This window comes from Cetorhinus maximus, chromosome 4 (genome assembly GCF_964194155.1).
Source record: "Cetorhinus maximus chromosome 4, sCetMax3.hap1.1, whole genome shotgun sequence".
Classification (NCBI taxonomy): Eukaryota; Metazoa; Chordata; class Chondrichthyes; order Lamniformes; family Cetorhinidae; genus Cetorhinus; species Cetorhinus maximus.
Genome location: NC_135882.1, coordinates 81,016,534 through 81,031,118, shown reverse-complemented (window position 1 = coordinate 81,031,118; position 14,585 = coordinate 81,016,534). Strand labels below are relative to the sequence as shown.

The 14,585-nt window shown below is 42.3% G+C and overlaps 1 protein-coding gene and 1 long non-coding RNA gene across 2 annotated transcripts in view; one reads left to right on the top strand and one right to left on the bottom strand.

The window, feature by feature from the left end:
- vcpip1 (valosin containing protein (p97)/p47 complex interacting protein 1) overlaps window positions 1-13,140 on the bottom strand; it is a 49,664-nt gene extending 36,524 nt beyond the window's left edge. The window contains exon 1 of the mRNA XM_078540397.1: window positions 10,357-13,140. Coding sequence (XP_078396523.1) covers window positions 10,357-12,964 — 2,608 coding nt within the window. The 5' untranslated portion in view covers window positions 12,965-13,140. The remainder of the gene's footprint in view (window positions 1-10,356) is intronic.
- Window positions 12,808-13,533, top strand: LOC144679716 (uncharacterized). Its single transcript, XR_013576408.1, has 2 exons — window positions 12,808-12,933; window positions 13,141-13,533. It is a non-coding gene; the product is annotated as an uncharacterized LOC144679716 (long non-coding RNA).
- Window positions 13,534-14,585: the final 1,052 nt, after the last annotated feature.

Below are 14,585 nucleotides of genomic sequence, written 5' to 3'. Positions count from 1 at the left end.
TCCTAGCAAACTGGGTAACTTCAAACTCACCCCATTGTATTCCACCTGTCATGTCCTTGTCCATTCACTCAACCTGTCTATGTATCTCTGCACCCTCTTTGCATCCTCTTTACCACTTACTTTCCCAGAGCAAACATGGTACATTCAGTCCCGAGTACTGATTATTGTGGTGCCCCACTATTACAGACTGCCAACCCGAAAAAGTCCTGTTTATTCTGACTCTTTTTTCTGTCCATTAACAAATCCTCAATCCATGCCTTTTATATTATGGCCAATTTTGTGGGTCCTAATTTTGAGTAATAACCTTGTGTGGCACCTTATGAAATGTTTTTTGAAAATCAAAATATACTATATTCACCAGTTCCCCCTTATCCATTTTACTTGTTACATCCATTAAAAAATAACAGATTTATCAAACACAAGTTCCCTTTCATAGGAGCACAAGAACAGGAGCAGGCCATTCAGCCCATCGAGCCTGCTCTGCCATTCAATATGACTATGGCTGATCACCACTTCAATGCCTTTTCCTCACACTATCCCCATATCCCTTTATGTCAATGGTATTTAGAGATGTCAATTTCTGCTTTACCCATACTCAATGACTGAGCTTCCACAGCACCATGGGGTTGAAAATTCAAGATTCACAACCCTCTGAGTAAAAAAAATTCTCCTGATCTCAGTCCTAAGGGAGGGTTTCCGATATCTGGATCGTTGGGATCTCTTCCGGGGCAGATGGGACCTGTACAAGAAGGACGGGTTGTATCTAAACTGGAGGGGCACCAATATCCTGGCTGCGAGGTTTGCTAGTGTCACTCGAGAGGGTTTAAACTAGTATGGCAGGGGGGTGGGAACCAGAGCAATAGGTCAGCAGGTGAAATAAATGACTGAGAACTAGTGAATATGGCCAGTAGGACTAAGAGGAAGAGCAGGCAGGGAGAAATTACTGAACACAGTGGGACTGGGGGTCTGAAATGCACTTGTTTCAATGTGAGAAGTATAACAGGCAAGGCAGATGAGCTTAGAGTTTGGATTAGTACTTGGGACTATGATGTTATTGCTATTACAGAGACTTGGTTGAAGGATGGACAGGATTGGCAGATAAACGTTCCAGGATTTAGATGTTTCAGGCAGGATAGAGAGGGATGTAGAAGAGGTGGGGGAGTTGCACTGCTGGTTAAGGAGAATATCACAGCTGTACGGCAGGAAGACACCTCTGAGGGCTCATGCAGCGAGGCAATGGTAGAGGCAATGGGTAGAGCTCCGGAATAGGAAGGGTGCAGTCACAATGTTGGGGTTTACTATAGGCCTCCCAATTGCTGGCGGGAGATTGAGGAACAGTTATGTAGGCAGATTTTGGAAAGATTTAAAAGCAATAGGGTTGTTGTGGGGGGTGATTTTAACTTTCCCTATATTGACTGGGAATCACTTAGTGCTAGGGGTTTGGATGGTGCAGAATTTGTAAGGTGCATCCAGGAGGGCTTCCTGAGACAATATGTAGATAGTACAACTAGGGAAGGGGCAATACTGGACCTGGTATTAGGGAATGAACCCGGTCAGGTGGTCGAAGTTTCAGTAGGAGAGCAATTCGGGAAAAGTGACCATAATTCAGTAAGTTTCAAGGTACTGGTGGATAAGGATAACAGGAGTCCTCGGGTTAAGGTGCTTAATTGGGGGAAGGCTAATTATAACAATATTAGGCAGGAACTGAGGAATCTAGACTGGAGGCGGATGTTCGAGGGCAAATCAATAACTGACACGTGGGGGGCTTTCAAACGTCAGTTGATAAGAATTCAGGACCAGCATATTCCTGCTAGGATGAAGGATAAGTATGGCAAGTTTCAAGAACCTTGGGTAACGAAGGATATTGTGAGATTAGTCAAAAAGAAAAGGGAAGCATTCATAAGGGCTAGAAGGCTGGGAACAGATGAAGCCCGTGGAGAATATAAAGAAAGTAGGAAGAAACTTAAGCAAGGAGTCAGGAGGGGTAAAAGGGGTCATGAAAAGTCATTGGCAACCAGGATTAAGGAAAATCCCAAGGCCTTTTATACATATGTAAAAAGAAAGAGGGTAGCCAGGGAAAGGGTAGGCCCACTCAGGGACAGAGGTGGGAATGTGTGTGTGGAGCCAGAAGAAATGGGAGAGATACTAAATAAGTACTTCTCATCAGTATTCACCAAAGAGAAGAACTTAGCGATCGATTTGTCTAGGGAAGAGTGTGTAGATAGCCTGGATCATGTTGAGATCAAAAAAGAGGAGGTGTTAGGCGTCTTGAAGAATACTAAGGTGGATAAGTCCCCAGGGCTAGATGGGATCTACCCCAGAGTACTGAGGGAGGCAAGGGAGGAGATTGCTGGGGCCTTGACAGAAATCTTTGTATCCTCACTGGCTACAGGTGAGGTCCCAGAGGACTGGAGAATGGCCAATGTCGTTCCATTGTTTAAGAAGGGTAGCAGGGATAATCCAGGAAATTACAGGCCAGTGAGCCTTACGTCAGTGGTAGGGAAAATATTGGAGAAGATTCTTCGTGACAGGATTTACTACCATTTGGAAGCAAATGGGCATATTAGTGAGAGGCAGCATGGTTTTGTGAAGGGGAGGTTGTATCTCACTAACTTGATCGAGTTTTTCGAGGAAATGACAAAGATGATCGACGATGGAAGGGCAGTGGATGTTATCTACAAGGATTTCAGTAAGGCCTTTGACAAGGTCCCTCATGGCAGACTGGTACAGAAGGTAAGGTCGCACGGGATCAGAGGTGAGCTGGCAAGATGGATACAGAATTGGCTTGGTCATAGAAGACAGAGGCAGTGGAAGGGTGCTTTTCTGAATGGAGAGCTGTGACTAGTGGTGTTCCGCAGGGATCAGTGCTGGGACCTTTGCTGTTTGTAGTATACGTAAATGATTTGGAGGAAAATGTAACTGGGCTAATTAGTAATTTTGCAGACGACACGAAGGTTGGAGGAGTTGCAGATAGTGAAGAGGATTGTCAAAGGATACAACGGGATATAGATTGATTGGAGACTTGGGCGGAGAAATGGCAGATGGAGTTTAATCCGGACAAATGCAAGGTAATGTATTTTGGAAGGTCTAATGCAGGTAGGAATTATACAGTAAATGGCAGAACCCTTAAGTGCATCGACGGGCAGAGGGATCTGGGTGTACAGGTCCACAGGTCACTGAAAGTGGCAACGCAGGTGGATAAGGTAGTCAGGAAGGCATATGGCATGCTTGCCTTCATCGGCAGGGGTATTGAGTATAAAAGCTGGGAAGTCATGGTGTAGCTGTATAGAACCTTGGTTAGGCCACACTTGGAATATTGCGTGCAATTCTGGTCGACACATTACCAGAAGGATATGGAGGCGTTGGAGAGGGTGCAGAGGAGGTTTACCAGGATGCTGCCTGGTCTGGAGGTTATTAGCTATGAGGAGAGGCTGGAGAAACTCGGATTGTTCTCACTAGAGCGACGAAGATTGAAGGGCAAATTGATAGAAGTTTACAAAATTATGAGTAGCATGGACAGAGTAGATAGTCAGAAGCTATTTCCCAGGGTGGAAGAGCCAATTACTAGGAGACATAGATTTAAGGTGAGAGGAGAAAACTTCAGAGGAGATGTGCGGGGCAAGTTTTTTTACACAGAGGGTAGTCTGGAATTCGCTGCCAGAGGAGGTGGTGGAAGCAAGTACAATAGTGGTGTTTAAGAGGCAGCTTGACAAATATATGAATAGGATGGGAATAGAGGGATACGGACCCCGGAAGTGCAAAATGTTTTAGTTTGACAGGCAATATGATCGGCGCAGGCTTGGAGGGCCGAAGGGCCTGTTCCTGTGCTGTACTTTTCTTTGTTCTTTGTTCTAAGTTACTTCCCCCTTATTTTGAAATTGTGTGCCCTGGTTCTAGACTCCCCAGCCATGGGAAACATCTTACCTGCATCTACCCTGTCTATCCCTTTAAGTATTTTGTAGGTTTCAATGAGATCGCCTCTCATTCTTTGAAACTCTCGAGAATACAGGCCAAGTTTCCCTAATCTCTCTTTATAGGACAGTCCCACATCCCAGGAACAAGTTTGATGAACCTTCATTGCACTCCCTCTAGGCAACAGTATCCTTCATAAGTTAAGGGGACCAAAAGTGCACACAGTACTCCAGGTGCAGTCTAACCAGAGTTCTATACAATTGAAGCAAGACTTCACTACTCCTGTACTCAAATCCTCTTGCAATAAAGGCTAACATAGCATTAGCCTACCTAATTGCTTGCTGCACCTGCATGTTAGATTTCAGTGACTTATTGACGAGGACACTCAGGTCCCTTTGTACATCTATACTTTCTAATCTCTTACCATTTAAGAAATACCCTGCACATCTGTTCCTTCTACCAAAGTGGATAACTTTTACATTTTTCCACATTATATTCCATCTGCCATATTCTTGCCCACTCACTAAGCCTGTCCAAATCCCCTTGAAGCCGCTTTGCATCTTCCTACAAAACACATTCCTACCTAGCTTTGTGTCATCCACGAACTTGGAAATGTTACATTTGGTCCCTGCATCCAAATCAATGATATATATTGTGAACAGCTGGTGCCCAAGTACTGATTCTTGCGGTACCCCTCTAGTCACAGCCTGCCAATGTGAGAATGACCCTTTTAGTCCTACTCTCTGTTTTCTGCCTGTTAACCAATCCTTAATCCATGCCTGTATATTACCTCCTATCTCATATGCTTCAATTTTGCTAACCAACCTCCTGTGGGAGACTTTCTCAAGAGTTCTGAAAAGCCAAGCACACTAGGTCCACCGACGCCCCTTTATCCATTCTGTTAGTAACATCCTCAAAAAGCTCCAACAAGTTTGTCAAACATGACTTCCTATTCATAAATCCATGTTGATTATGCCCAATCAGATCATTATTATCCAAGTGTCCATTTATCACATCCTCCAGAATAGATTCTAGCATTTTTCCTACTACTGTCAGGCGAACAGGTCTGTAGTTCCCTGTTACCTCTTTCCCTCCCTTCTTAAATAGTGGGGTGACATTTGCTTCCTTCCAATCTGCAGGAACCATTCCAGAACTTACAGAATTTTGGAAGATGATCACCAGTTCATCCACCATATCCATAGCTACCCCTTTCGACACTCAGGAATGTAGAGTATCAGGTCCTGGGGACTTATCAACCTTCAGTCACTTTAATTTCTTCAATACAACATTCTTACTCATATTAATTTCCTTCAATTCTCCATTCGCCTTAGTCCCTTCGATCTCTAATTCTGGGAGATTTCTTGTATCTTCCTCAGTGAAGACAGGCACAAAGCAATCATTTAGCTTCTCTGCCATTTCTCCGTTCCCCATTGTAAATTCTCCTGGCTCTGCCTGTAATGGACCCATATTTAGCCAAATGTTTCCTTGTTACATACCTATAGAAACTTTTACAGTCCATTTTTATGTTTTTTGCTAGTTTACATTCATATTCTATTATCTCTCTATCAGTTTCATGGTCTTCCTTTGCATATTCTAAAATCCTCACGGCCCTAAGGTTTACTATTATTTCTGGCAACTTTATAGGACTTTTCTTTTAATCTTATACAAGACCAACTTCCTTTGTTGGTCATGGTTGACTGACTTTTCTTTTGGGGTTTTTGTGCTTTGAAGGAATGTACAGTTGCTGTAAACTATATAATTCTTTGAAGACTATCCATTGCCCATATACCTTCATATCTTTTAACATGTTTTCCCAATCCACCTCATCCAACTTGCCCCTCATACCTTCATTATTTCCTTTGTTCAAATTCAACACCCTGGCTTCAGATTGAACTACCTCACTTTCAAACATAATGTAAAATTCTATCATATTATAGTCGATCATCCCTAAAGGTTTTTTTAACAACAGGATTATTAATTATCCCTTTCTCATTACATAATATGAGATCTAAAATTGCCTGTTCTCTAGTTGATTGCTCAACATACTGCTCTAGAAAGCCATCCCTAACACAGTCCAGAAACATCCTCCACAGCATTAGTGCTCATTAAGTTTACCCAGTCTATATGCAGATAGAAGTCACCCATAAATACTATATTACCCATGCTACATGCTTCTCTAACTCCTGATTAATACCATGCCCCACATTACCACTACTGTTTGGTGGCCTATATACAACTCCTACCAATGTTTGCTATCCCTTGCTGTTTCGTAGCTCCACCCAAACAGATTCCACATTTTGTTCCTTCGATCTGAGATCCTCCCTTACTAACGCATTGCTCCCACCCCTTATCATCAGCACACCACCACCTCTTTTTCCTTTTTGTCTGTCCTGCCTAAATGTCGAATATACTTGAATTATTAGTTTATTCTCACATTCTTTTTCCTCATCAATTTCTTGGTGCTCCTTTGCTGAATTCTAAAATTCTCTCAATTTTCAGCTTTATTACTCTTTTTGGTAACATTAAGAGCCTCTTCCTTAAATCAAATACTATCTTTAACTCTTGTTAGCCACAGCTGGACCACTTTCTCTGTGCCTTAAAGAAATGTATATTGGCTGCATATTATGTATTAAATCTTTAAAAGCTTGTTGACTGTAATATTTTTAATGTAGTTTCTCAATCTACCTTAGTCAACTCGCCTCTCATAACTATATAGTTTGCTTTGTATAGATCAAAGACCCTAATTTCAGATTCAAATGAAATAATTTTCAAACTCAATATAAAATTCTATCATATCATGGTCACTCATCCCTAGAGACCCCTTTACTACAAGTTTATTAATTAACCCTTTGGCATTGCAGAATACTAGATCCAAAATAACCTATTCTCTAGTTAGCTCCTTGACAAACTGATTTGGAAAACTATCTTACATACATTCCATGAATGCGTCCTCCACACTATTACTGGTTACCCAGTCTATATGAAGATTAAAGTTAAACATTTATTCTATTTTTCCTGCAACAGGCACCTCTAATTCCCTGATTTATACTTTGCTGTACACTACAACTATTGTCGGAGACCTATAAATGACTCCCACCAATGTTTTCTGCCCCTTGCTGTTTCTTAGCTGTACCCAAGTTGATTCTTATTGATTTTCTGAGTTAAGAACCCTTCTCTCTACAGTCTTTATCCCATCCTTTATTTTCAGGGCTATCCTCCTTTTCCAAACTGCCTGTCTCTTCTTAAAGTTAACCATTCTGGAATATTTAGTTCTCAATCTTGGTCATTTCCAACCATGTCTCTGTAACTGCTATTAATTCAAACCTATTCATTTCTATCTGTACTATTAATTCATCTAATCTGTTGCAAAAGTTACACACATTCAAATATTCAAATGCCTTTAGCTTTGACTTTTTTTGAATTTTCCCTGGAATGATTGTGATCACTATTGCCCTATTATCTTTGGGACTCTCATTATCCCATCCTGATCCACTCTGAAATAAAAACAGAAAATGCTGGAAAAACTCAGCAGGTCTGACAGCATCTGTGGGGAGAGAAACAGAGTTAACGTTTCAAGTCCGTATGACTCTTCTTCAGAGTTAAAGAGAAGTAGAAATGTGATGGATTTTATACCGTGGGGTGGAGGGGGTGGAGCAGGTAGAGCAAAATGTAAGGTCAGGGATAGATGGGAGCTAAGGAGAAATTGACAAAGATGTCATGGATGTAAGACAAAGGGAGTGTTAATGGTAGTGTTAAAGACTAAAGAAGATGCTGAGAATGGCGTAAAGGTAAGATAGCAGAATGTGTTCATAGCAGAACAAGGGTCAGCACTCTGTGAAAGCACAACATAGAACAAAGTGTCAGATGGCCCTGTGGTGGGGGTGGAGTTCAGGAAAAAGGACAAATAAAGGTTTTAAAATAAATAAATAAAAAGAAAAAATAGGATTAAAAAAGGGGTGAAGATGGAGGAGAGAGTTCACACTCTGAAGCTGTTGAACTCAATGTTAAATCTGGAAGGTTGTAAGATGCCTAATTGGAAGAAGAGATGCTGTTCCTCCAGGTTGCATTGGGCTTCACTGGAACATTGCAGCAGGCCAAGGATGAACACGCGGGCATGAGAGCAAGATGGTGTGTTGAAATGGGAAGCAACAGGAAAGTCTAGATCATGCTTGCGAACTGAGCGAAGGTGTTCTGCAAAGCGGTCACCCGGTCTGCGTTTAGTCTCCCCAGTGTAGAGGGGACGGCATTTGGAGCAGCGAATGCTGTAGACCAAATTGAAGGAGGTGCAAGTGAAGCGCTACTTTACCTGAATGGAGTGCTTGGGGCCTTGGATGGTGAGGAGAGAGGAGGTAAAGGGGCAGGTGTTGCACCTTCTGCAATTGCAGAGGTGACGTGGGAAGGGGGCGAGGAGCTGGGGGTGATGGAGGAGTGGACCAGGGTGTCACGGAGGGAATGGTCCCTACAGAATGCTGACAGAGGGGTGAGGGAGGATGTGTTTGGTGGTGGCATCATGCTGGAGTTGACAGAAACGGCAGAGGATAATTCTTTGAATGCGGAGGGTGGTGAGGTGAAAAGTGAGGACAACAGGGACTCTATCATGGTTCTGGGACAAAGGGGAAGAGGTGAGGACAAAGGTACGGGAGATGGGTCGGACACGGTTGAGGGCCCTGTCAACCGCAGTGCGGGGAGGAACCCTTGGTTAAGGAAAAAGGAAGACATGACCCACTCTGCTTATTTTTATTCAAAGGGCTTCTCCTCTCTCGAGCCTTGACATTTCCCTTGCTGCTTTTAAACTTTCCCTTTTCTGAATCCTCACACTGACTCCCCACCCGCCCCCCCACTTCATTTGTTTAAAGCTCTGTCTACTGCCCTAGTTATTTGATTCACCAGGACACTGGTCCCAGTCCAGTTAATGTGGAGCCCAATCCCAATGGGACAGCTCCCTTTTTTCTCAGTACTGATGCCAGTGGCTGACAATACTACATTTCTGCCTCCCACACCATGCCATCAGCCAAACATTTAACTTCCAATCTGTTTATCCCAATATCGACTAGCACATGGCTCGAGTAACAATTCAGAGATTCTCACCTTTGACGTTCTGCTTTTCAATTTGGACCCTAACTCCACAAACTCTCTCAGCAGATGATCATTCCTAGTTCTATCTATGTCATTAGTTCCTACATGGACCATGACAACGGGATCATCCCCATCCCACTCCAAATTCTTCTCCAACATGGTACCAAGCCTAATGCTTGGCTGGCACTAAATTAGCCAATGTCAGCTGAGGTGTGTAGAAATGCACATCTGGGTTCCCCCTCTACCTTCCTATTCTACCTTCTACCCAAATAGGGGTAAAATTTTAGATAGCATTTCTACTCCTGACCACTATGCAGAAACCTGCTGAAACCGCTCAAATAAAGAAAAGGTGAGACGCAAGAATTGATTGAATTGTGATGGTCAGCATGCTTAAACAGCCCACTAATATTAACACATACTTGGGAAACTACCGTTTCTGTAATAGGATGAAACCACCTTGATGGACAGAGAAATGAATGCAAAAAAAAACTGACATTGGGAGAAGAAAATAGTGGGTAAAAATACAAGGCTAAAAACATTATAATGTGCCAGACTATTTATTTCAATTTTCACAGAAAATGGACAGAATTATAGAATCACAAAACCTGGGTAAATATTCCAGAATCTAATGTAATAATACCTGTTCAGTCACTATAAGCCCAGGGCCCTAATAATACGCCTAGATTTATTTACATTGCAATAAAACTGGAGTTTGGACTTTGAATCATGGCCTACACAAAAATTGTACAGGTTCAAGGCTTCAGCTTACAAATGCAGCATATAAAATCTAATGAGTGTTAGAACAGGCTCTTCAAAACTCCACCAACATTATACAGCTCTATAGAATTTATAAAGCACGTTAATGACAATGTTTGGTGGCAAAAGTCACTAAATTTGTTTACTTTAATAGTCGATTATATGTGAATATATTAGAAATCAATTTTCAGCTTCAAAACATCATGGTACCGGTTACATCATTGCTCTCTAGCTGCTTACAACATCAAAACTCAACCTGAAGATATGGCCTCACTCACAAACACACATACATACAGTGTTGAAGCCTTGCAGCACACTCTATTTCAACTCTTAAAATTAACGTGTATTGTAGATACACCAGTACCCATTTCAAAATATTGGTATTGTGAAGCAAAGAACCAATAACAAGTCAAACACAAAATGTTAATCTTCTGTTATCTTTCACTTTCAGATGTTGATTAAACAAAGGTATATTTTTAACATTTTACTTCAGATTTCCACCTCTAGATGTTCTTTTCCTTTTAATAGCTAACAGTTGTGGCATGGTATCACAATAATATCCCTAGATAAATTAACTGAATTGAACAAAAATAAGACAATGTAACTTCTCACCCATTAAGGTTGCTAGAAGACAGAGGGAAGACATTTCAAGATCAATATGGTCTTGCATATCCTTAACAGAAGCTCTACCAGATGCTTCAGGTTCTTCGGTTTTCCAGGAATGAGCTGCAGATGTTGAAGCAGCAGGAATGGGTTCCTTGCTGTCCTTCAGAATCTCCACAGAAACACGATCACCATGTTGCAGGGGCAAAACCTCGTTCTCCCATCCCACTTTAGGTGGATGCAGTTCCTTCGGAGGAAAGCCATGCCGTATGCATTGCAAATGTGGAGGAAGGTTAAATTCTTTAGCTATGCTTTCTTGAAATTCTGAAAATGTTACAGATGCTTGGAGGGTCAGTGTTGCCTGTCTCCCATCACTAGTGGTTACTCTAATCTTTTTTTCCTTGGTAGGCGATGCAGAATAAGGGGATTTAATGGGAGTGGCTGGAGCAGATGATGATCCATCTTTAACAATTCCAGGAGAAGATGGTTGGCCTGGTACCTTTTGATCCTGGCGTAATTTGTCAGTTTTCCGCTTTTGCACAATAGCTGCATGGTCAGTAATATTCTGCTGGATACCTCGTTCAGTTTTACTCATGTTCAGTTCTTCTTTATGCACAGTCTTTGATTTCTGACCCATTAAAATAATTTTGGTAGGTAAATGTGGCTCTGATACTGGCTCATCTTGAAAGTCACCAACTCGACGACTATGTGCCCCTTCAACAGTGACTGGAGTATATTCATCAGGATTCTTTTTGGCTGTATGATGTAATATTGTGTTAACAACCTTCTGAATCAAGATTTCACTTCCAAATTCACCAGGAAAATGCTTGGTAACAAGCTTCATTGCAACATCATAAACATTGCTGTTTAGAGCCACTTCACTTTCATATTGAAACCAATAAACAGTTTCTCGAACCACCCTTCCATTCCATTCCAAAGTTATTGGAAATGCTTCAGGCAAGTTATCATATTCCTTTCCTTCCCAGTAATGCTTGTAGCCACAGCCACATTTACCTCCAGCAGATCTGGCATTAGTTCGATCTCCATCTAAGTACACAACAGAACCGTCCCCTCTGACATGGCGCATGGAAGTACCATGACACCAGTTGCAAGATGTTAAATGACTCAAATTATAGTCTGGCACCAGTACATCTTCTTTAGGGTCATAAGAGCAGACCAGATGGTTAACAGGGAAGCTGTAATTTTTGTCTGGCTTCAGTTGGCCATGAGTGCTTGTAGCTAAGTTGTACAGCTTTCCTCCTGGAGCTAGCCACTCTGTAGGCACATGAAGCTCGGAAAGAGCACCACAAATCAAACATTTCTGCAAACGATTTTCAATTACAGCCTTTTTTGCAGCTTCAGTAACATCTTCAGGCTGTATTCCAATCACCCCTGTCCTTCTGTATATATACTGATGAACATCTGCTACCAAAGAAGGGTGGATATCATGCGTCTTCAAGAAAATTTCTTCCATCGCAGCAACTAGCCTCTGCAAGTACTTGTCCTGCAAACTTCGGTCACCTCCTAATGTACAGCTGTCATCTTCAAACTGTATGTACTTCCTAATAAGCTCCTGAGGAACACCCCAAGCTTTAGGCAACAGTTTTAAAGGAAGCCTGGGTAAAGGACCCCTTTTTATTCCAACCAAAGGTATATAATGGTTGCGCCCTGAACTACTCCATGCAATGCAAATAGGTTTATTAAGCTGTCCATCCTTTCCCCAACACTTTTCTTCAGGAACTAATCCTGGGAGAAACGTAGCTGAATAATCACCACAACTTCTCATTCCGCTCAGGGAATCCAGTAAAATGATTGGACGATGCAATACATTGGCCAAACCAAATATATGAATATTACGTAGACCTAAAGGTACTCCTTCGGGAGGTACAAACAAAGGATCACACTCATTAATGATATCCTCCCATTCTGCTGCATCAATGAAGTCATGGAATAACGCCTTGTAGCGATCCAGGTTTAGCTTAAAGTGCTGTTTGAGATTTTCACGCAAAGCATGCCAGAAAAGTTCTCTGCCCACCAAAGCCCTGGAAACAGCATGAACTAAACAATGGCCATCACCATCAACATGAACAGGGATTAAACATTCTTGATTACTATTTGCTTTCTTGATCTCCTCAAGGGTATCATGGAGGTATAACAGACTCCCTGAGCGGTCTTTCCCATAGCCCATAGTCCCAATATGCTCTGGATCAATAAGGAAAGCTCTGTCACCCAACAAGGCACAATCAAACATTTCCCCTTGGTTCATTGCTCTCAAGAGTTTGGCCTTCCCAGTTTGTTTATCCATGCCATACCGGGTCAGGATAGGAGACAGCAGCTTACAGTGATAATTGGACAGTCCCATTACTTTCACCATTTCCGTGCCCTTTTTGGGGGCCGTGACCCCCAGCAAAGCATTCCTTAGCAGGTTGTGCAGCACCACGTCTGGGTCGGTGACTTCCTCTACATTGAGCAGGTTTCTTTGTTCATGGCGCTGGCCGCATTCGGTGCATTCTATACTGACTCCATAGGCTGGGAAAAACAGCCGAGCCTGGCACTTGGGATCCGGACACGTACCCGACAGAATACGTTTGTCTTTCTTCTTAGATCCTTGCAACATTGTTTCATTGATTATTCCTGGTTATAGTAAAATCAGTCTAATATCTTTAGTCGTTAATGCTCACAGTGTCATGGTCAGTTGATAAGGAGAAAGGCTGTTCCTGTCACTAATATTCTTTACTGGAAGATGAAACGCGGAAGTACTCAGTTTCCTTCTCTTTCTCCTTCCACTCACAGTTTCCGTTATTAAACGAAACGAAACAAGTCTCCTTTACTGAAGGCAGGAGACAGCGGCGAGGAGGGAGAGAATGCAGACACGCATGCGCCGAGAGAGCGCTGCATGTCGGGGATCGTAGTTTTCCGTTGAAGGCATTGTCGTTGGTATTGCGGATAGAATGTGGAACTTTTGAACTACAATTCCCTGAATGCATTGAAGCGACCAGAAGACAGTCCATCGAGCGGAGGACTCGAACTGCTGGACAAGCGAAAGGTGTGCTGGGAATAGAGGTGGTTATGTCACGTTTGTTTTTTTTGCTTTTGATGTAGTAATTTTGAAAGTCAGTGACAACAGGAACTATGTTTTCTTGACCGTGTGACTTGATTAACCTGATTAAAATGATTTAAAATGAATTTTCTTGCCTAGTTTCAATTCATGATATGATGCCCTTAGCTAAGTATCTATGTACTGTAGCCTTTCAAATGTTTTCCCCCTGGTGCTGTGAAACCTGAACGAGCTGACTGGTGCAGTTGTCAGTTTAGAATGAGCTGTCAGGCCTGCTGCGCGGTTACTAAGGAGAAGCCGATGTCATAGTTACCGTCATTGTCTGGATTTGATGACGTTTAACGTCTCTCACAACGCGCGCTTGCGCAGGAATCGCCGATGACGTCACCACCCATCATTCACAATTGTAATCTGATGACGTCAGCGCAATTTTGGTCTCCCTCTGAGCACTGAAGGAGTAAAGATGTTAGGTTGGAGAATGCCAGTGTGAGAAAACTAATTTCCACACCTTTTAGGTAGATTTGCTTTTCATATTGGTGACTGCATTATCATTACTTTAAAAACTGTAAACGTAGAAGTCTGAATAAATACAGCTGATAACCAAAAGGAGTGGTATAAGTACAAAGCGTAACCAAAAACTACCGCACTGAGGGATTTGGGAGTCCTTGTGCATGAATCCTAAAAAGTTAACATACAAGTTCAGCAGGTAATAGGGAAGGCAAATGGAATGTTGGCCTTTATTTCAAAGGGAATGGAGTATAAAAATAAGGAAGTCTTGCTAAAATTATACAAGGCACTAGTTAGATCACACCTATAATGCTGTGAACAGTTTTGATCCCCTTATCTAAGGAGAGATATACTGGCATTGGAGGCAGTCCAAGGTTCACTAGGTTGATGCCGGGTGTGGGTGGATTTTCTTATGAGAAGAGGTTGATTAGGTTGGGCCTGTACTCATTGGAGTTTAGAAGAATGAGAGGTGACCTTATTGAAACATATAAGATTCTTAGGGAGCTTGACAGGGTAGATGCTGAGAGATTGTTTCCCCTTGTGGGAGAGTCTAGGACCAGAGGGCATAATCTCAGATTAAGGGGTCACCCATTTAAAACAGAGATGAGGAGGAATTTCTTCTCTCAGAGGGTAGTGAATTGTGGAATTCCTTACCGCAGAGGGCTGTAGAGGC